This window comes from Pieris napi, chromosome 17 (genome assembly GCF_905475465.1).
Source record: "Pieris napi chromosome 17, ilPieNapi1.2, whole genome shotgun sequence".
Lineage (NCBI taxonomy): Eukaryota > Metazoa > Arthropoda > Insecta > Lepidoptera > Pieridae > Pieris > Pieris napi.
In genome coordinates this window covers 10,763,957-10,787,638 of record NC_062250.1, presented here as the reverse complement: position 1 = coordinate 10,787,638, position 23,682 = coordinate 10,763,957, and the positions used below count along the sequence as shown (strand labels likewise).

The 23,682-nt window shown below is 35.3% G+C and overlaps 1 protein-coding gene across 2 annotated transcripts; it reads left to right on the top strand.

Annotated features, from left to right (window-relative positions):
• Positions 1-46: 46 nt before the first annotated feature.
• LOC125057998 lies at positions 47-23,682 on the top strand. 2 transcript variants are annotated; one of them, XM_047661989.1, is made up of 24 exons: positions 47-566; positions 922-1,075; positions 5,268-5,336; positions 7,338-7,556; positions 8,478-8,583; positions 8,899-9,045; positions 9,398-9,556; positions 10,694-10,833; positions 11,245-11,301; positions 12,036-12,246; positions 12,953-13,206; positions 13,928-14,051; positions 14,711-14,831; positions 15,711-15,951; positions 17,087-17,208; positions 17,939-18,092; positions 18,713-18,869; positions 18,980-19,126; positions 19,868-19,999; positions 20,468-20,624; positions 22,129-22,267; positions 22,692-22,783; positions 23,159-23,270; positions 23,482-23,682. In XM_047661989.1, exons 1-24 carry the CDS (start codon positions 380-382, stop codon positions 23,609-23,611), a joined length of 3,531 nt encoding a protein of 1,176 aa, XP_047517945.1. In that variant the 5' UTR covers positions 47-379; the 3' UTR covers positions 23,612-23,682. The 2 variants fall into 2 exon arrangements, with proteins under 2 accessions (XP_047517945.1, XP_047517946.1); XM_047661990.1 differs by lacking the exon at positions 5,268-5,336 and having other exon boundaries at positions 50-566.

The following is a 23,682-nucleotide window of genomic DNA, read 5'->3' as shown; positions in this document are numbered from 1 at the left end:
CAATTGACAATCGTATTTTGAATCCATCACATCAATCACCATGACTATTAACTTCAATTATTATTTTTTTTCTATGGACTATTTTCTGTTAATTTTTTGTCTTATTCCTTTTGTCTGCATAGCATTAAGCATTCTTAAAAGTTCAATCCTAATTTTAAAAGCTCACATATAGCTAAACCCGATGTAGATGTATAAAATTTTATATTTTATTAAACAAAAATGTACTGGTTGTTCCAATTGATTGGGCAGCCGTTCCGATTGAACAAATGTAGGCAATGCAAGTAAATAAAGAAGCCTGCATTAAGTGATATCTCCGGCGACAGCGCCCACTATATCATTATGTGATTAGTTCAATTTGTGAAATAAGAAGCTGAAGAAGATGTCTGGAGAGGGCGAGCGGGCATCGCGTCCTAATTCTTTGCTACTTGAAGCCCCGGCACCTGAAAGGGAACCTCTGCATTTTAATGTAAACCTAGTTGGAGCTCCTCCTGAAGTAGAACAACTCGTAAATAACATAAAACAAGTTGCAGAGGATTTTCTGTATCATTGGAAAACATTTCCTATCGGTAAGAATCATAAGAGTTAGTACAAATTAATGTTTTTTTTAAATTAGACCTGTATGTTAGATAATATTTAATTTAAGCTTCCAAGTACATGAATGATTTTTAACAAATTTCTTGAAAACTAAAACTTATCAAGATGATCCCCAATTAATTTGATTATAATTCTAACTTAGAGAAGAGTTCAAGTTTTATAAATATCAGTTTGATTTCTTTTCAAGTAACTGTTGCTAGAAGTCAGTTAATACTTGTATGCTTAGATACTTATTATATTGTGATAATAATATAGCATTTTATTTAGATTGAATTATTATTATTATATATTATTATTATTACTATAGAGCAGTATTTTTACTTTTAGTTTTACCCCAATCTCGATTCACCGGGGCAGGAAATCATCCTTCAGACATTATAGTTGCACCACCATGTGATGAGATAGATGCAGCGGCTCTGGATGCTGGGGTTGAGCCGCATCCCCTATCACCAAAGCAGCTACATTCAATTAGAGAGAGAGGGTATGTAATTAAAGTGATATAAGTGCAAATAAGAAACAGATCGAAACGGACAAATAAATTAATAATGCTAAGACTAATAAATGTAAAAAAATATTCTTTCAATCACTCATAATTTGGTATATTTATTCAACTTTATCAAATCTGGTTTAGCAACTAAACTTTTATTCTTGACTATTCAACTTGTCTTGAATATGTTGTTGTATATAGAAAACAAAATATTAAATTTGATTTTCTATACTCAATTCATTAATAGTAATATTTTAGTTGTCAGGTGTAAGATATGTGACAATTTGTTTAATATACCTCAAACAATAGAACAACAGGTAACAAAAAGTGCGCTGTGTCCCATTCAACAAATGTATTATGTAAATGTGTAACAAAGAAGTCTTGTTTAAAATTCTATTCATACAAAGCTTTTGTGTGTTGCCATTAGATTTAATTTCAGTCTTATTTAAATGCATAACAATTTTCTATATTTATTTTTCTTAAGTATTTTAAAAAATATTTTTTTATTATAATGTGTTTTTACTATTAAAATATAATAGTATTTTATAGTTGCACTAAAAATATATATCAAATAAAACATTTAAGACTTATTTCTTTTTTGCAATATAATATTAACATTATATCATCCGACAAGGCAGACATTTCTAAATCTTTTTCTTAAATAAGTTTCCTTCATATGTATATGTCGCAGCCAATTAGCTTATAAGGCGTTCAATGAACAGCCTAGCCTTTTAACTAAACAGCGCCGTTTATTAGTGAGTAGGTACTTTGTAGGACTGTGTGGTATAGAAACCAGGATTTTATCCCATGTAAATAATCCACGATAGCAGTATACTAAGTTACTAAAACAATGCAGTAACAATTTAAATCATTTACATGAGGACGACGCTTTTTGATTACCATTCCCCTCATCATTAATTTCAATTAACCGTAGTGACTCAGAAAAATTTCAATGTGAATTTACACAACAGAAACTTTTTTTTTTTTTTTTACGGAGTCTGTCTTAAACATCGCACCACCACTACGAGTATGTGCAACCAGCTGCTCATTGAAGTATTTCCGAAACAATTCGACTTAGGGTCCTTCAAGAAAAGAGCGTACAAATTCTTAAAAGGCCGGCAACGCACTGGTGACCCTTCTGGCAATGTGAGTGTCCATGGGCGGCAGAAGGTATCACTTAACATCAGGTGAGCCGCCTGCCCGTTTGCATCCTGTAGCATAAAAAAAAATTCAAAAATTGAATCAATAAGAATTGTCAATGAAAGCAATTTGCCAATTGTCCATGTATGGTTTTAACATGCATTGAAAAACTAGGATTAAATCTACAGATGGTATGTTATTTCTAAATGATCAATGAATGAAAATCATTCCCAATCATTCATCATTTAAAATTTATTACAAGACGACATTGCACAGAAGTGTAGCTATCGGAAATTATTTTGATAGAGATCGATCTGTTACGCGGAAATTGATTGGGATCTTTTAAAAAAAAGATTATAAGGATTTCAATAAATATATATATACAGGGTGGCCAAAAAGTCGTGGATCAAACGCAAATAGGGGATAGATGAGGTCATTAGCGGCAAAAAATTGTTCTACGGGAGGTCTCTAAGGTCAACCCCTGCAGAGTTATGATTTATTTTGGTTTTTATATGAAAATTGACTTTTTTTACTAATTCTTATTAAAATTCGCAAAAAATCTACATCCTGTATCTTTTTCATAATATCCACTAGATTGGTACTGATGAGTTCTTGCGTTAGACATACTATTTATAGTTGTTTATTGAGTGTATTGAAGATAATATTAAGTTATACGATATAAATTTTTTTCAAATCAAAACTTTTTGTTTATTTCGGACCCCACTGTGAAAAAAAATTACTCTACTGAAAAGTGACCCTGTATTACAAGTTTTGGCGCATGTAATATGTATTCTGAAAAGGTATTACACATGGCCATGAGTCGCTCTAATATCTTTCTAGGAAGAATTACAAACAACGATTGTGAAATAATAATTGTATTAAAACAATTATTTCTCAATTGTTGTTTGTAGGAAACAAAATATTTTACAATAAAATATGCTCAAAATTCCTGACTCTGACCATAATACTTAATCTGCACCGTCTAATCAAATTCCTACGTAACCTTCCAGCCATCTGTCCAATTTTTTGAATCTAGTCCGATTCACACAGTACTGGTCACAGGTAGGTAAATAATCTATCATAAGTCCGAATCGTTGTTGTTTTTTCGTCCTAGAAAGATATTAGAGCGACTCATGGCCATGTGTAATACCTTTTCAGAATCCATATTACATGCGCCAAAACTTGTAATACAGGGTCACTTTTCGGTAGAGTAATTTTTTTTCACAGTGGGGTCCGAAATAAACAAAAAGTTTTGATTTGAAAAAAATTTATATCGTATAACTTAATATTATCTTCAATACACTCAATAAACAACTATAAATAGTATGTCTAACGCAAGAACTCATCAGTACCAATCTAGTGGATATTATGAAAAAGATACAGGATGTAGATTTTTTGCGAATTTTAATAAGAATTAGTAAAAAAAGTCAATTTTCATATAAAAACCAAAATAAATCATACTTCTGCAGGGGTTGACCTTAGAGACCTCCCGTAGAACAATTTTTTGCCGCTGATGACCTCACCTATCCCCTATTTGCGTTTGATCCACGACTTTTTGGCCACCCTGTATATTGACTTAGAATCTAATATACAAAGAAAGTAGAACAAAATATGAGCACGTCTGCTCGGATAAGAGTTAGGAGATCGACTGGCTTGATGGGAATGTAAGGTTGATGCATGGGAAGAAATGATGACGAGGATATAGCACAGGGTATGTCAGCAATATAGGATGCAGATCGAGTCGGAGAGTTCAAGCGATGATACGGAGACTCACCTCCATCAAAAGCCGGCAACCCACTGTTAAGTATGTCGTTTGCCTCCTAAAAAATCAACGGTCATAAAACAATCATAACGCTTTGATACGTTGTTTAAACGTTTCACGTAGTACGTTCATGTCGTTCAAATTCGTATAATTAGTTACCTTTAACGATATATGATTTATACCTACAGCTGTGTTTCATCATCGGACGTCGAGAATACGAAATTAAACCCGTATAACCACGTCCGTCGTTCCACAACTGAGCGTTTCTTAAGGCAGTTTTTGCCGCGCAGTACTGTGGAACCAGCTGCCCACTGAAGTATTTCCAAACCAATTCCACTTAGGGTCCTTCAAGAGAAGAGCGTAATAATTCTTAAAAGGCCTACGCACTCGCGAGCCCTCTTGCGAGTGTCTATGGATGTCGGTATCAGTTAACATCAGGTGAGCCTCCCCTGTTTGTCCCCTGTTCTATAAAAAAAAATGCGTGCGTACAAAGTACACATGTCAGAAGTGAAACTTTTTTGGTAAACTAATTTTGATGTGTTGTTCATACTTATACAAATCTAAAACTTTAGATTTCCGAGACTTAGAGGGAGGGAAAAGGAAGATATGTTAGGAATTCAATGAATTTAATTGTCATTAAAATATTAAGTGTCGAAAATTAATGCTATTTATACTTTAATTTTTTAATTTTTTTCTTCGATAATAAAAACACGTGGCATTTGAAATTCGTCATTTGAGATTTCAAAAATGATTTTGCATAAAATATAATATACTAACATTTCATAAATTCTCTTTACGATATTTTAATTATAAATATAATCTCTATAAGGTAATTCACCCTTCTCACTCTCTCCCTTTTCTTCGACAAAAACGCTGCACATCTTCGTGACGTTCCGTAAAAATTTTACCCTCATGCGCCTAAAGAAGTTTCACTACAAAAGATTTGAAACTCTTCAACTTCCAATCAGTCCTGTATTTTTGTACCCAATTTTGATAGTTTTTTAGAATCTAAACCGCTGATATCGCTAAGATTAATATCAAAAATATTATCTTAAAGATGGTTTTGCTGTCACGATTGGTACTAATTACCAGATTTAATAAAGCATGCAGAAATACAAAGCTACTAATAAGATCTGTTGTGAACATTCTAAACTAATTGAACAAAGTTATTACTTTTCTTAATACTTGTTTATTTACAAACCCGAGATCATTTAGAAAAATCATATTTTTTGCTTAGAAAAATTCATTCATTATCATGTTAGTACATAAGTTTTTGTTCTTAAGCTGGCACAAGGAAAAATTTATGCCGAAGAAGTTAAATACTAAGCAATTGGATACAATACGCCAAAGGGGGTATGTTATATGTATATGTAGTATACCTTTCTGTTTGTCTATGGGCAGGAATTGTATGGTTATAGCTTGTTCATACGAATTTCTTACGTGCCTAATGCCTTAAAATTAAATATAAATCTACAACATTTTTATTTCTGGGTATCTGTGGTATCTGTTTCACGATCATTTGTCAATCTAATAGGCAAGTAGGTGATCAGCCTACGGTGCCTGACACACGCCGTCGACTTTTTGGGTCGAAGGCATGCCGGTTTTGTCACGATGATTTCCTTCACCGTTCAATGTTAAATGCGCATATAGAAAGAATGTCCATTGGTGCACAGCCGGGGATCGAACCTACAACTTCAGTGATAGAGTCGCACGCTGAAGCCAATAGACCAACAAGGTGTATTTTACATTTCACATATTGTATAAATAAAATCGCTATTAAAAGTACATAATAAAAAACAAACCGACTCCAAATGTCAACTGGAAATCAAAAAAGTAACATTTATTTATTAAATATCTTTATCATGTTTCCTCTAGTGTGGTGGAAAACAATATCCCCTAAACGATTGCACCGATTTTGATGAAACTTACCCTGTTCCCTAAATTGAAATAAGTATACATTGAGAGTTGCATTATATTTATATAAATAAAATGAACGCAATCAAAACGGCATGAATTAGTTTTCGTGAAATTTGTGGACAAACATACAAAACTAAAGGTTAACGGATCTAGTAGAAGCATTAACGAAAGTTATTTTGAAGTTCTATTAAAATACAATTCCTGCCTAAATACCCCTCTCACATTGCATGTTACCATGACCACCATTGACCATACAGAATTCATTTATAATTTACAATACATATTTAATCTGTCTCCTGTGTGATTTAGATTTAAATATGCTTATTTACCTGTGTATAATTCCAATGCAAAAACTTCCCTTTTGTAGCTTGGCCATTTTTCTTATAAACTACGCCCGGTTGCAATACTACGACTAGTAGTTTTAATAGACACGTCTATAAGTAAATTACCATCGGTAGTAAATTTTACTATTATTGGTACAAAAGTTTTTTTTTATGTGGTAAAACCAATAAGTACTTGTATAATATATACAATTGCGTGTTTTAGTAAATATTGTTTGGCCTCGACAATATATCGATTTTCGCATGTATTTTCATCTACCGTGTCTAGCTAGATTGTGTTTGTTGTCCGTAAGTATCTAATCCGCAAAATGTAAGAAATTAAAAAAAAAAACATTGGCGCTACAACCTTTCTATATCTGGGCTTCTGATTTCTAAATCTGTTTCATGATCATTTGTCAATCTAATAGACAAGTAGGTGATCAGCCTCCTGTGTCTGACACACGCCGTCGACTTTTTGGGTCTAAGGCAAGCCGGTTTCCTTACTATCTTTTCCATCACCGTTCGAGCGAATGTTAAATGCGCACATAGAAAGTCCAGCCTAGGATCAAACCTACGATCTCATGAGAGTCGCACACTGAAGCCAGTAACTCATGAAGTTATTGAACCTGTATAGGACAAATAATAAAGTCTAGAAGAGGAATATAACGTTTTTAATTTATTCGATCCAAAGTTCTAGGATATATGAGCAAATTCATTTTTATAGCTTCCACAACTGGGGCCGTCCAAGTATTACGTAAGCCGATTTACTGCAATTTATCCCCCCTCCCCTCTCTTGTCAGCAAAAGTAAGAAAAGCTCTCAAAAATAATAATACATAAGCGTATTAATTTTTGTAGGAATCCTCAAAAATGCATTTCGTATTCAAGCATAGACAATGTGTGGGTAATATGTATAAAAAATATAATTACTGTTGACGTAATGCCAGATAAGAAAGAGACCCCCCTCCCCCCTATAGTACTTACGTAAAACTTGAACGACCACACTGCTGGAACAGCTGTTATTGCGCCGAATCGTGCTACCTACTAGCTCCCCCCTTTTAAATATGTATATTTTTGGTCAACTAAAAGAAAAGAAAAATAACTTATATAAATTTTCAGTGAGTTCGAAGTCCCGTCCCGACATTTCCCGGGTCAGACCCACGTATGGCGCGTAGCTGGATGGTTGCAACGTGGCAGAATTCGGGCGAGGGAAGAGCTCTATCGCCATATTGCGAGGGCTGTGGCGCTGATCGTTGTGGTAGCTAGAGATAGGCTTATAAGGGATGAAGCTATCTCGGTCGTAGCTGGCGCGAAAGCCCTCCTTGATGGGCTACACAGGTATTCATTTATTTAGAAATATGTTAAATTTATTTTCGTTTTTATGAACCCTGTCGGTCAGGGCATCGTATGTTAGTACGTCACCTGTGCTGCCACAGCCTGAGAACTGAGTGTGCTCTGGTGAACTCTCCCTGGAGACTGTATTTCTAGAAATGAATAATGTAAAAGGAGAAACGAACTTGCTGAGTTTCTTGTAAAGTAATGAACGGATGGCGTAAATTTGACTTGCATAAGTGTACAAATTGTACCTAATAAATAATAAACTTTTGAAATTGAATTTGATATTGATATTTTGGCCAATACTTGCGGCAGTGTAATTGTGGTAATAGACTCTTATTTTGGCCCGTTAACTTAAGTGACAGTCTCGTCTTAAGCATTGTACGTATTACATATTTAGGTTTCCATCTTTTCATCTACAATTATTAGAATAAAAAGTGCGTCATGTCAGAAGTGAAACTTCTTTGGCTCTTTTTATTAATATTTCATAAATTCTCTTTACAACATTTTAATTTTAAAAATAGAATTTTAATAAGGTAATTATCCCTTATCACTCTCTCTCGTTCTCGTTCGTGACGCTTATATTATTATTATTGCGTTTCATCCTTAAAAAAAAATTACCCTCATGCGCCTAAAGAAGTTTCTCTTCAAAAAAATATGTACAAGAATTTTAAAGGGAGATCTTGAGAGCCTATAGTACTATATATTGAATGAAAGAAGTCGCAATAATATCTTCATATAAGTTTAAAAAAACCAGTGGCACTTCGCGCTGTTAGGTGTGGGCTTTTGATGTCGAAGCCATCCTTCTAGCCAGCCTTCGGTCTAACTTTTTGGGACTACAGCCGATTTCCTCACGATGTTTCCCTTGACCGTACGAGCGAGTGTAATGTAAAACACTTAACTAATAATTAATTACTATTACAGGCTTTTAGATTTAGCTTTTGGTATGCCTTCTCTGGAAGCCAGAGATCTAGACAAGAAAATACGAGAGGAGCGTTCGAGATATTTAGTCGCTGAACTTATATGCAAGGTATTCTAACTTTAAAAACCTTTTCCTATAACTAACTTATGTAACCTACTTACTTTTTGTTTTTTTTCTATATGTATAAGTATGTGTATTATGGCAATGAAGTGTAAATAAATAACTTTAATCGGCAGCTCATGTCTAAGCCTCGATGTCAGCATCCGGAGCGGATATGTTTCTACCGGTTTCTTTCCAGAACCTCTCTTAACCTATTACTATATACTTGTACTTTAAACCCCATGTAATTTAAACATACAGTACCAGATAAATTTCCTTTGATATTTCTTGTTTTCACTAAACAGATACAATGTTTTAATATAGCCAGAGAACCGCGAAGATGTAGCGGCTTTAGCAGCGTGGGTGACGCGTGCGATGCGTCGTGCGGCGTCCGAAAAGAGCGACGCGCGGGACGTACAACGCGCCGCTCCACGCGTCCCCCACATTTATACTACGCCGCAGCGGACACAAGTAATTTATATATATATAAATATCTAATATATAAAATTCTCGTGTCACGAATGTTCGTTCCCATACCCTTCCGAAACGGCTCGACCGATTCTTATGAATGTAATTAATACAAACTTTGGTTCACAATTCACATTTGTATATACTTTTTTTTTACTTTCATTATAAATTGAAATCTTTCTTTGAAATAGATTTTTACCATAACATTATATCATGCTCCTCATCACATCTCAAAGCAATAATGAAAAAATAATGGTCACACACTTAAATTACTACAAGTACTTGTGAAATAAAATAGTTTATGCAAATTTTTGACATTTCTTTTTTATCTCTATAATACTTTTTTTTCTTTTAGGTGGATTTAAGACTGTACAGACGAGAACTGCTACGCAAAGCCGCTGGGTCTCTACAGGCGATATTAGAGCGGGAGTCGAGAGGCTGGTTCCTACACTTTCGCGAAAAGAGAGCAGCTCATCTTGCGAGCCAGAAGGTGCCTATTAAGGATATTGAAGAGGTATGTAGTCAGTATAAGTAGTATTATTATTATTTTCTTATGCCAAGTTCACATTTCGAGGATCGTCATGCTCGCTTAAATGTCATTGCTTGTGGCGGCGTCCATGCGTCGGGGGCCGATGGCTGGCCATGCGTCATGCTCGTGAACGGGTGCTACTTGTGGTCGTACTTGAACTCGTGTTTGCGGTGATGTTGGTTATTTTGACTGTGTTTACGTGTTTTTCTCACGACAATGTAAGTGCGTGCTCTTATTTCACCATGCCTCCTGCTGATAGAGGACAAGACTTTGTTTTTTTTTTTTAATTTATGTTATTATTATTAATTACTTGATATGTCATGTGGAACATGGTGGTGTAATGGTTGAAGCTCCTTACAAACGTTGTGTAAAAAAAAATGGCAATTAAAAAGAGTGGCGGAGAGTTTATTGCCAGTTCTACGCCCTTGATTTGAGAACTGGCAGTAAATGTAAAATTAGATGCATTAATATGTATTTCTATACTGACGAGTCAAAAGTGTACATTATGTTACCTATATGATTAAATTATTTTTTACTTTACTTTATTTATGTATGAAGGAAGGTGATGCTCATTCTGTACCTAAGATCCTCGACCGGACTGACTGGCCTAAAGGTCCAAGTGGCTTCTTTGCTCGTGTTTATCCGCTCAGAGCAGAGCCTAACTGGCGATGTAATTGTTGGGGGCCTGCTGATGCAGGACGGCACTGGGGCGGGCGTATTTTATTTATATTATTTTTAGCTTCACCTAAAAACGACTCAAAATACGGCTAAAAGTATTTTTGAAGTGAAACTTCTTTATCGACGTATGGGAGAAATTTTGTAGCAAATCGTCACGTTTTTCGGTTACGCGCCATGTTGCTTTTTGAAGTCAAACTTCTTTCAGGACGCAGAATCAAGTTGTCAAACTGTGTTGTGCAGTATGAACTAAAATTATTATTTTTTATTCGACACTTAATATTTTAATGACAATTAATTAAATTCCTAACATATCTTCTTTTTACCGTCTCTTTAAGTATTGGAAATCTAAACTTTTAGATTTTTATAAATATGAACAACACTTAAAGATTAGTTTGCCACAGAAGTTTCACTTCTGACTTTGTACACACAAACGCTTTTTTTTAGGAAGTATCAACGGCCGCGATGCGCGAGTACGTATCGCGCGTGTGCGCAGGCGTGATGTCGTGTACGCAACTGGCGTCTCTGGGCCCGAACGTTCCCGAACTGCTCGCCGAACAGTTGCGAGCAGCCGCCGCCATCAATAGGTTAGGTTAGCCTTGTATTAAATGAACGCTTAGACAGAGAGATATATATTTATTTATAAAAGCTGGCCATCGCTTGGTACACTGATAAACCACTCGTTATGGTGATGCCCTTGACTTGCGAACTGGTAGTAAATGTAAATTCTGAATCGATTTAACATCTTTTCTGTTGACGTCCATAAGTGTACTTGTTTACCTATATGAATTTGAAAGAATTTGAAAAGATAAAAAAAAAATTAAAACTAATGAAAAATAAAAAAGGATATTAATTAATAATTATTATTCCTCCACTCTCATTGTCTTTTATTATTTTTTCACCTATTTTGCTCACATACATAGTCACAATAGTCAGTAACGACGTATGGCTAAGTTTTTTTTTTTAATTTTTTTTTTACCCTTAATTACATTTTTCAGGGCTCAAGAAGGAGTTCGCCGTAAACTAGAAGCCGGTCTAGCAACAGCCGAGGCTAGGTAAGTAATACCTGAGACACGTGAATAGTTCGGATGGCTTATCTAAGGGTTCACAAATCTAAATGACACTTATGTATTGGACATTATCGGAAATGAGAATGTTAAATTACAATTTATGAGTAGCTAAAATGTAAAGGGCTCATATTGGCTTTAAGTGTGCGATGATTGTTTACATTTTGTTTACGCTTTTATTTTTTAACCAATATATATGTAACTTTTAACTACCTTTTAACTAACTTTTAAAATCTCGCGTGCATTATAATTTTATTATTTATTTATTGCAAGAAAATGGTACAAAAATGTGTACGATGATACAATCGTAAGCATATTCTGACACATACAATGGCGCGCAAATTTGTCTTAAGAAATTTTACATTTGACATTATTAGTCAAACTCAATTCTTATATTATTTGTAGCGTACATATCATATCATACTGTTAGCGGACTAACGCCATCTTGTAGCAGAAACCTATATAAAGCGTGGCAACACCGGCGTTGACTCACTTTTATTTCGAGACTTCGTGCGGAACGGACTTGTTACTAACCTAACCTTAGTAGATTTTAAAAGTCTAAAGTACCTACACGTTCTAATCTTTTGTGTTTACTAATAATATTTTATTATTATTTATATCAACTACAGTGTCTCACGCAAATAATCATTTATTTTTCAAAATAGTATCGTGGTCCACGACTTTTTGACCATCCTGTATATAGAGATTTATTAATTTATTAGACTTCGTGCTTCCCACCCAATACTGTCGCGGGCGGACGCCTGGCGTAAAGAGAGATTGGCCCTAGCTGCGCAGAGGTTAAAGGACGAATTGAGATGGACCGGTATGGAGGATGCGGCAGCAGCGATGCAAGCCCATAAATTACATCAGCATAGATACTTTTTGCTTCGCGATCTGACGTTTATGAGGGATCGGGAGCCTCTGCTTTTAAAGGTGAGATTGTATTTTGTTTATTTACCAATTAAAATATATTTTTGAAGTCAAACTTCTTTAGGCGCATAATGGTAATTTTTTTACGGATGAAACGCAATAATAATAATAATACTAGCGTCACGAAGATGTGCAGCGTTTTTGTTGAAGAAAAGGGAGAGCGATTGAGACCGATTGAGAGAGAGTGAGAAAGGGCGAACGTAGCATGAAGCAAATAGCAATGGAGCGAGAGTAGGAAGCAAGCAAGTAAGAAAGATCAAGAGGTGGGAGAGACCGATAGTGAGCGAAAAATTGAGAGAGCGAGTAAGAGAGATCGAGAAAAAATACACGCTAGTGGTTGATGTATTCGTTTAGTAGTTACATATTAGAACTTTTTATTAGAGCGTGTGACACTCATCTCGGAGGTCTTAGGTTCGATCCCCGGCAGTGCATCAATGGACTTTCTTTATATATGCGCATTTAACATTCGCTCGAACGGTGAAAGAAAGCATCGGGAGACAACCGGCCTTAGACCAAAAAGTCGACGGCGTGTGTCAGGCACAGGAGGCTGATCACGTACTTGCGTATTAGATTGACAAATAATCAAAAAGGCCCAGATCTAAGAAACGTTGTAGCGTTACTAATTTATTTTTCATTTATTCATTATGGCATTGTACAGTAGGCTGTTACCTAACAACGATAGATTTTAAACTACCCTCAACTTTAACAGGAACTCCGGGCAGCGAAAACTCCTACCCGCGAATTTTCTTGGGCTACCCGTATCTGGTTGCCTCGCAATTGGGCTGTGATACGTCACTTCCGAGGTCGATCAGAAAGGATACCGACGGTTATCAGTAGCCGCGCTACTAATATTGTAACGCCACGGTCTGATCCGTCCCAACCAGTGTTCCTCGCTGATAGAGAAAAGGTCCGGTGTACGAGCACGAGGTGGCCGGGGTGGAGGCTGCTCAATTTCGCCCACAGGTTAGATTTTAATTTTGATTTGTGTTGTTGAATAGTGAGGGTAGTCACCGATAAGAAAAAATATCACAAAAAACTTAAGTTTATTATAACAGCTAATACTTTGAGCTCACATAATATGCAGTTGTATAATCTATACTCTGATTTTTAATTCCGTAGAATTCTGACATTTCATAAATGTACTAAAAAAAGTAAAAAACTAATAAAAGTTCTCCACCGAAAAAGGGACAAATTTGACCCAATTTAGGACAATAAAATTATATTAGGGCAAAAAATCTAATTAACTTTAATGACTTTATTTTATTCTTTAGTTGGCATCACTGCCTACAAAATCCAGGTTTAGTAAACCTGTTTAAAAAAATTTTATGTTTGTTTATAATATTACTATTGTATTATCACTCACCGTAAAACCATTTTTAATTTTGAGCATAGCACTGATAAAAATGGATACATTCACTTACAAATTAATGTTTGTATAGAGTCAGATGTTGACTCGTATTGAAGCCAAAATGGTTTGTAATCTCTGCCATGTCAAAAAATGATAGCTGTCAGAATTCTATGGAATTAAAAATCAGAGTGTAATGCCTACAATATATCGTATAAATTTCTTCTTCTAACATTTATCTTTAAAAAATGTATGTACAATGTCCTTTAAAGCAATGTGGCGCCCCCATTAATTACATAATACCAAAAGGAAATATATAGTTTGAGTTATATATAACAGAACTTGGTGCTGGACCTGGAACATAATGTTCCTCTTTGGTGTAATGGTTCCTTGGTGTTCGCCGCTCTCTCTACGCACATTGCTCTGTGTCAAACCGTTCGTACCTGACTTGGAATTATCACAGGTATTAATTTAATTTTTCACTTTGAATTCTTGTTTTTACTTTTTAGCTTATTGCGTCACATAGTACACACATTTGCCCCACGGTTCTAGGGGAATTCAAAATATAGATGTTTCGGCGCCAAAGCACAATAACAGACAAAAACTATGTAAAAAAAAATCGATAAAATTTTGAATGCGTTCAGTTTTCTATTTCTAATCGAGTGCAAACAAGTGTTTATTAGTTGTACGTGCACGTGCACGAACTATGTCTCTTTTGTATACGTATAAAAACGTACATCCGTATGCTGAAATCCAATACATTTTCTATCTAAATGTTACCCTAAAAGTCATGCGACCAAGGAAAGTTTCATTTTCCGATGTACAAAAAAGCTTGTTTCATAAATTATATTGTGAATTTTTGACGTGACAACGTCTAATAAATCGAAATATAGCACGCACGAAAAAGCATGACTCATTGACCCGTTACGTCCATTGTACGCAAGCGCCGAATCTATCTCTCTTCCACTCGAAGACTTAAGTATGCAATCATTTATAAATGTTTTGTTATGTTTTTGTCACGTTAAACCATCGTCCGTAAACCGCCTTCACAACCATTTTTTCCTCTACAATTGACAGGTTCAAATTTTACTATTTCAATATTTAATCTTCATGTTCTTTTAGGTGAACGGAACATTGTTCCCGAAACGCAGCAGCGAGACTCAGACGATGTGGTCTCGTCTGCTGCAGCTGTGGCGACATGTCTCCAAAGAACGGACCAGATTCGAGACGGAGCCTGATACAGGTAGGATTTTTTATTACTATGAAAGTATTATATTGTTTTTAATTATATTTTAATACGCCTTTTCCATTTCCACGTTGATTATTTAAATTTTTTATTAAGGACGAATTTTTTCATATGTTATAATAGGCTCCAGAAGATAAACCACTCCTTATATGGAAATTGTATTAGTTTATACAACAAACTCCCAAACAAAATTAGAGAATTATCAATTAATAAATTCTAAGCTAAATTAAAGTCGTTAAACGTAAATTAATCAATAAAATTTTTCCCAGTTCAAACAATTTGTATGACTCAAAACTTAGTGATTAAAAAGAGTTTCTTGCCAATTCTTTTTGCCCGCTCTACGCCCTTGACTTGCGAACTGGTAGTAATTGTAAATTTAGAATTAAGTGTACTTGATTAAGAATAAGGTTTTATTAAATAATAACAAAACTAATTGAATCAAATTAAATAATTATGATTCGTAATAGTAATAGAAGGAATCTCAATTATTAACCAAAGCAACAATTAAAATCCACGGTCAATTGACTCTATTAGAACATTTCCTGATAATCCGAGCATTCCCCGACATATATCTTTGGGAGCGTTCAAATATTACGTCACGCAATTTTGTGGAAATTATTGACCCCTCCCCCATGTAACGCGCCGTAACGTTTTTCTGTACCCGTGTATAGTAAAACGTTTCGTGACCACCTAGCGACTCTTTATACCTAAAAGTTACCATTATGTAAAGTACTGAAAAGTCGAAAATAATATTAACAATAACGCGTAATTCAATCCCCGCCCCGCATCGTAACGTTTTACAAAAGGTCCTCCCCCCCTCTCTCCCAAAATTCGTTACGTAATACTTGTTCGTATAATTTGATTTATTTTTTCCAGGTCTTTTAGGCAAGGGTCTATCCAGACAAGCGAACCGTGTATGGAACTATGGTATTGTGGGGGGAGTGGGCTCGCTCGCCTTACTCCTTCTGTTTCCGATCGCGGCGTTGCTGACAAGTCTGATAGCGCTGGCAATCGCAACGACTGTACCATTTTGGATGCCTTTTGCCGCGTTGACTGTTCACGCGGCGAATGCCTTGATATATGAGGTCGACTCGCCTGATCCGCATGGACTTAATAGGTTAGTACATTAATAAGATGCAGTAAATTAATAACGTAAATTTTGTTTGGTGTAACACAAAACCCATACAGTAATTCAGTCTTTATAACGCAAAAGACATTCTCTATTACGAAGAAATATTTTCATATTTAGACATCAACAACATACTTAAGTGTAATTGTTTTAATAATCAGCTTACAAAACTAACCTTTTGAGGTACCGAAATTTCACGTATCTCATATTCTGTAACAATTCGAGTTTTATCGAATCTTTTTAGTAGTTAATATAAATATCCAAAGCAATTCATCTTATCTTTAAAAAAAAACAGCGGACTTATTCTAAAAATGCCGGCAACGCACTCGCGAGCCCTTTGGCTTTCAAAGTCCATATTACTTAACATCAGTTGAGCCACTTTTCCCCATGTTCTATAAAAATAAAAAAAATATTCATTTTTACTTTGTCATATAAATCTCTTCAAGTCTTAAGTTCATTTTAATTTTGATTGACCTATTAAGCATTTATTATGTTATAAATATAATGTCCTTTAAATGTAACATCCGATAAATGTAACGTCCGCTAAATGTAACATCCGATAAATGTTATGTCCGATAAATGTAACATCCGATAAATGTAACGTCCTATAAATGTAACGTCCGATAAATGTAACGTCCGATAAATGTAACGTCCGATAAATGTAACTTCCGCTAAATGTAACATCCGATAAATGTAACATCCGATAAATGTAACGTCCGCTAAATGTAAAATCCGATAAATGTAACATCCGATAAATGTAACGTCCTATAAATGTAAGGTCCGATAAATGTAACATCCGATAAATGTAACGTCCTATAAATGTAACGTCCGATAAATGTAACATCCGATAAATGTAACGTCCGCTAAATGTAACATCCGATAAATGTAACATCCGATAAATGTAACATTCGATAAATGTAACGTCCTATAAATGTAACGTCCGATAAATGTAACGTCCGATAAATGTAACGTCCGATAAATGTAACGTCCGATAAATGTAACGTCCGATAAATGTTACGTCCGATAAATGTTACGTCCGATAAATGTTACGTCCGATAAATGTTACGTCCGATAAATGTTACGTCCGATAAATGTTACGTATAAGTAAATGTAAAATTTTCAGGTGGTTTGTGCTCCTGGAAGTGGTATTATGGCGTATTGCGATATTGGGATTATTGCAGCCGGTTCTCGCTGTGATGGTCGCCGTACTGTTGTGCCCCATTGCTGCGTTTATACTGCTCATTGGTGAGTTTGTGTAACTGTAACTCAATTACACTTAATCAATATTGCTATTTGCTATAGTTTTACAACTTACTAAACAATCCCCAATATATAGCTTACTTCCGAATTTTTGTTCGTTTTATTTTGTTGAATCTTTTAAATTATTAGATGTATAAGGAATTGAAAATTGTTCAATAGATATGCGTTGCTGAAAACAGATTTTATCGTAGCAGAAATTAATTAAACGCGATTATTCTAAGTTTTCATGTGTCAACTTCAACTTCCACAGATACATACAGACTACACATATAGAAATACGATTTGGTTTTTGTCTAATGAATTTTTGGCATAGGTTCTTATAAAGACTACAATATTTTATTAAAATTTGCATAGCAATGAGTGTAAATTGTAGAGTTAATTAAAATCAGAGACTCGATACACAATTTTAAAATTAAATGTAGATACAATTAGCCACAGACCCTAAAAGTTACTATAATATCAATGAATCAGACGCTGAAATATATTTCCACTTTTAGGGGCGTAATTTAGATCGTCAATCAAACTTAAATCTAATTTCACGAGCTGTCATTTATTCTGTATGAAATTTGACATCTTTGACAGCGCTCAAGACGAGATTATGACTTGAGATACAAATAAGAATATGAACCTTGGTTTCTAACCGACTTTAAAAAATATGTGGTTTTTACGTTAAAGTTTGTTTGGGTTTGTTTTAATAATTTGTTGTATGTAATAGGTGGGGTGGGATGGTGGAGTATCCGCGGTGTATGGGAGCGAGCTTCCTGGCGTTGGGTCATCGTGAGAGGGGCGCGTGTGCCTGCTCACGACTCTGCCTTTTGTACGCGCGTCGCTGGACCTGGATTCCATGCGCCTGCGTCTTATCAGATCACGTAAGATGCACTTCATATATTCACGCATGATATTTATAGGCTGCTTTATATCTACCCTTTGATGCTATGCCAGATGCTTTTGAGACCTAGTATGTAGTTACACACTTTTTTCATTCACTCACTCACACATTTGCACCCACACACTCATTCATGCATTGCGTGTTGATAACAGTTGAAAAGTAAATAAAATAAAAGATGTACTTAAATTATATATAAGGAATATTTTAAGGAATTTTTACTTAAGTTTGTTATGGAAGAGCTGGGAACCCTGACACAGGTATTTTTTACTTAAAAGGGTTCCCAAATCTTACACATTGTAATGCATATGTACTTAAAATGAATAAACAGATTTTTATATTCATTTATTTATATATTTTCTTTTCTAAGTAAGTTCAATAGATAGAATTTATTAAAATCCTTCGCAAATAAAGCATTATTCTAATTCTATAAGTTCACAATAAAAAAAGTATAAAAATCTAAAAAGTATAGAGTCTTATATAGCCTGAAACCTTTCTCTATTGTATATATCTAAGACACAAAAAATCAATTGGATCGAGTGTAATGAAGATTAAGCTAGTATGTCTATAATTTTTTTTTTATATATGAGTGGATTTTTTCAGCGCCGCACAAGCCCTAGCGGCGGTTTGCGCACGCGCAGAATGCGAACAACTAAACGCGTGGGGTTCGCAATTGGAAGCCGCGGTCGAACGACCGTTGAGGGACTACCGTCATTTCGTGGACGCCTGTTTTGGACCATTTTCCGTTCAAATTGCTAAGGTAATTCTTAAACAATAATAATGTAATTATCATCAAGTTATAAAAGAGTAATTAAAATAGAATAAAAAAAGAATTCTTTATTATTTTTGTGTCTGATTTATTTTTTTCAGACAGGAGCTTATAAGCAGTTAGAGAAGGAATGTAGCGAGCTGGTGGCTTCTGGTCGTGAGAAGTTGGCAGCTCGACGCCGGGATCTAGCTCTTGGACTAAGTGACGCTGCGAGGGCGAGGGTCAGGATGCCTGCGCAGGAGTTGAGGGTTCGTACTAATATATATTTTTTGAAGTGAATCTTTGTTAAAGGGCATGAGGGTAAATTTTTTACGGATGAAACGCAATAATAATAATAGTAGCGTCCCCGTTAGCGTTCACGAGATGGCCGACAGCGAGGACGTGTTGATATCTTTCATTCTTCTTAATAATCATCATGTTTCATCGAAATCAAGAACAAGAAGAAAATTGTTACTGGACATATTGATAAACAGAGGCGTATGTGGTGGTTTGTCATTTATTGCAATATTAAAAAAACATTATAATGCTCTGGATGAGCTGGGTTCCACAACACTGGTTCTTTTTTTATTGGTCTCTTTTTTTTCTATAAAATGCAGAGTTTTATCTTTGTCCCACTCCATGTTTTAAGAAATAAATGAAATAATTGCGAGAAGAACGACGTATAATCACTTGCGACGTGCGACGCGTACTGACTGAACCGCGTAACAGTCAAAGGATTCGCCGAAATACCGACAGCCGGGTGGAGCACTCTAAGCGAGCAACGAGCGGCTCGGTGCTCGCTGTGTAACGTGTTACATTACACCTCGTAACGTTGATCAGTACCCGCCTTAAGGTTTGGTTCTCTGCACATACGAAGTTATCATTCTACAGCGACTGCGCTCAAGATGATATTGTGACTTGATACGAAATAATATACAGAGAGTTTCTGAAATGCGTACAAATTCTTCATATTTATAACTACTATTTATAACTTAAATGTTAATTTTTAGAAAGCGATACACGCGTCAGCCCTAGAGTTGGCCCGAATGTTCGGCCACGCGGCTCGCGGTGAAGAGTGGTGGACCGCGAGGGGACTGGAGCCAGGCGATTGGCACGCCTTGGCCGCTAATACGCTCGTCGAGGTATTTTTGGCTTCCTATTGGTATTTTGGTGTTAAGTTAACTCTGAACGAACGTTTGAGTATATAATCTAATATATAACATTTTTGTGTCACAATGTTCATTCCCATACTCCTCCGAAACGGCCCGACCGATTCTTATGAAATTTTTATGCATATTCAGTAAGTCTGAGAATCGGATACTATCTTTCAACCCCCTAAGTGATATGGGGTGTCCACCAGCAAAAAAAAATCTCTTTTAGAATTCTTGTTTTGTTTTTATTTTTTTATGATACATCATACAAAAATACATACAACCCCTAATTTTCACCCCTCTACGATCAACCCTTATTTTTATTATAGTCGATAATTATTTTCATTGAACTAAAAATTGTTTCCTAGAAATAATATACATGGCAAAACAACGTTTGCCGGGTCAGCTAGTATACTATAATATTTGTAAGTGAATTAATAAATTTCTCATTTAAATCAGGTGTTCGATGCGGAAATCCTAATGGCTCTAGAAGAGGGTGAGGCGCGCCTGTCCCTAGACGCAGGTCCGGGCGTGAACACGTGGGCAGGGCGCTGTGCCAGGGACCACGCCCCGCCTGACGTTCTCGCTGAGAGAGATGATTGGGGTATTGCACCTGGTGAGCTCAATTCTTAAATTATAAAGCCAATCATTCAAATGCCTCTCACCAAGAACACTCTTAAAGATATATAAATTTTCCTTCCTTATTTCATAAAGGATATTAGTATGCTTGAAAGGGTTCAAAGAAAAGCCACGAAAATGATAAGGTCCTTCAGGAAGAAATCTTATAATGAGCGTCTGAAAGCACTTGACCTTACTGATTTAGGAAGTAGGAGATTACGAGGAAATCTCATTGAAACCTATTAAATCCTCACTGGCCACTATAATGTTCCAGGAATTGAGAAGCTCTTTATTTTAAGTGAAAATACGCATTTGAGGGGTAGTTCTTTAAACCTCAAGACCACTCAACACAACACAAATTCCCTAAAGAAATTTCTCCCAAACCGTGTAGTGGCCGGCTGGAATAGGCTTCCAGAGAGTGTGATCAGTGCACCATCTGTAAACACCTTTAATAGACTGGATAAGTTTCTCCAAATCCCATAATACACGCGCATCAGCTAATTAAAAGCTGCCAGTGTGTTAAGTAAATAATAAAATTAAAATAAATTATGTAAGATATTTTTATGAATATTATACTTAATGGCGGATCTATACGTCAAAGATTCAAAGTCCGTAAATAATTACCCAAAATTTTTTGTAAATATAATTTTAAAACAAGTACAAAATGGGGTGGTATAATTGCTTATCTTAACAGAATAGGGTTCCCACCGGCCCTTTCTGGACCTCTGCGCTTAGCCTTAAATTACCCTTTATGAAGTTTAATGCTTTTAGTGGGAAAGTAAATCGAAAGCCGTAACGTTACTCGTTCAATTGTGATTGGTCAATATGTGATGTTTGAGAACATAAATAAAAATAAAATTTCCAATATTCTAAAGAATGAAAGAATCGTTTCAGCGTTGAATCTAATTTTTTTTGAAGTGAAACTTCTTTAGGCGCATGAGGGTAAAATATTTACGGAACGTCACGAAGATGTGCAGCATTTTTGTCTTAAAAAAGGGAGAGAGCGATTGAGACCGATTGAGAGAGAGTGAGAAGGGTGAATTATCTTATAGAAATTGAATTTTAAAAAATTAAAATTTCGTAAAGAGAATTTATGAAATATTTCTATTTTATATTTTATAAAAATAATTTATTGAAATCTCAAAAGACGAATTGTAAATTAAAATGGCACGTGTTTTTATTATAAGAAATAAATTTATAATTTGTATGAATTTTCGTCATTTAATATTTTAATGACAATTAAGTTCATTAAATTCCTCGTTTCCGTCCACTAAGTCTCGGAAATCTAAAGCTTTAGAATTGTATTTAAAATATGAACAAGACTTAAAAATTACTTTGCCAAAAAAGTTTCACTTCTGAGATGTGTACTTTGTACGCACGCACTTTTTTTTTACTTTCTCTTCAAGGTTATTAGAATAGAGTTTTAAATGAAGCAAGAATTTGTTAAATCATATTTATCTCCTAGTATTATATCATATTATTTAATATTTATAATACTTTAGGTATGTGGGGAGAATGGGGCGGGTCAGCTCTTCCGCGAGTGCCGGCGCCATCTTTGGAAGCGAGTGCGTTTAGCCCCCGCGCCCCTCACTTGCCTCCAGTGCCACACCCTGCCACTGTAGCCCTAGTACTACATAATAGGTATTTTAATGTGAATATTAATAGCTAAAATAATAATTAAACTAATTCCCAAGAAACAATTAAAGTACCAACTTTCAAATAGACTAAGAAAAATTGCATTTGGGACTTATTACATTATAATTGTAAAATAATGAATATTAAACCGTAATTGTTATTATTGAAACAAAACAGTTAGGTATAACAAATCTTTAGACGGTTGAGTTAAAGATCGCTGCGATTTTTACTTTTGGTGTACTGCAAGGCTCTATACTAGGACGCTTTTATTCATTATTTATGTGAATGACCTTTGTTTGGAAAGCTTCACGGCATTAGTAACTGATGAAACTTCGTGAAGTTTTTTAATGAAATGAGAAATTTTAGCGTAAATAATAATTGATAAAATGACACAAGAAATCTTTACAATTTCTTATATACTTTATTGCAGAGAGTCTGATAACCCAGTACCATTAGAGACAGAGCTGTGTGTGGAAATACTTCGCGGGCTAGAAGACGCACCCGACTGCGACGATAAAAGAGGTATTTCTTTTATAAGTCCAATCGTTTAGTTTTGAAATATAATTTAAGTATATTTAGAACTGTATTTATAGAAAAATACAATTTTTTTTGTATTAAATATTTTTCTAATATATATAAACGTATTTTAGTGTTTTAATGAAGTGTGAATTTTTTTTTTATTATTTAATGACTCCCAACTGGCTGGCAATCTCTATATGTGTGTTAAAGTATTTCCATTTTTTTTTATTGATATTAAATAAATATTTTGCTTAGCAATTCTATTTTTAAATTCTCTTTAATAACCAAGAATTTAAATTAGATTTTTTTTAATACACTTATAAACATTACTTGACTGTTTAGGAAACAAAAAGAAATTTAAATATTAATTTCTTATAGAGGGTGTAGAAAGATACCGCGGTGGTGGGAGCGAGGCTAGCAGCGAGAGCAGTGGCTCCATCTCGCCTGACGAGGAACGGCTTCCGGACACGCCTGACTCTGCGCTTTGCAGGTATTGGGACAAAGAGATTTTGTACTTATTTAACCGACTTTGAAAATTTTGTGTGATTTTGAATCATATTGGTTCATATTGGTGCCCTGGTTGAGCCATCAATGCTATCGATGCAATGCTAGAGATCGGGCATAGAAGGCCGATTATTTGCCTAAGGGGTTGAAACGCACATTCTATCCACTATGCTAACACATTTTCTAAAATCTTCTAGAATATCTCCAAGCGCAGAGCGCGCGGCGTGTCGTTGGACATTGACGGGTCGAGGTGTTCGCCTGAGGGCGGACCTGGCCAGTCCCGAAGACGTCACGTTGGACACCGATCGACACGGCACGTCTGTCTGACACATGTGACTTATCCGATTGAAGGTAATTAGCGAAATATGACTATCGTAAGTCGAAATCGTTAAATACAG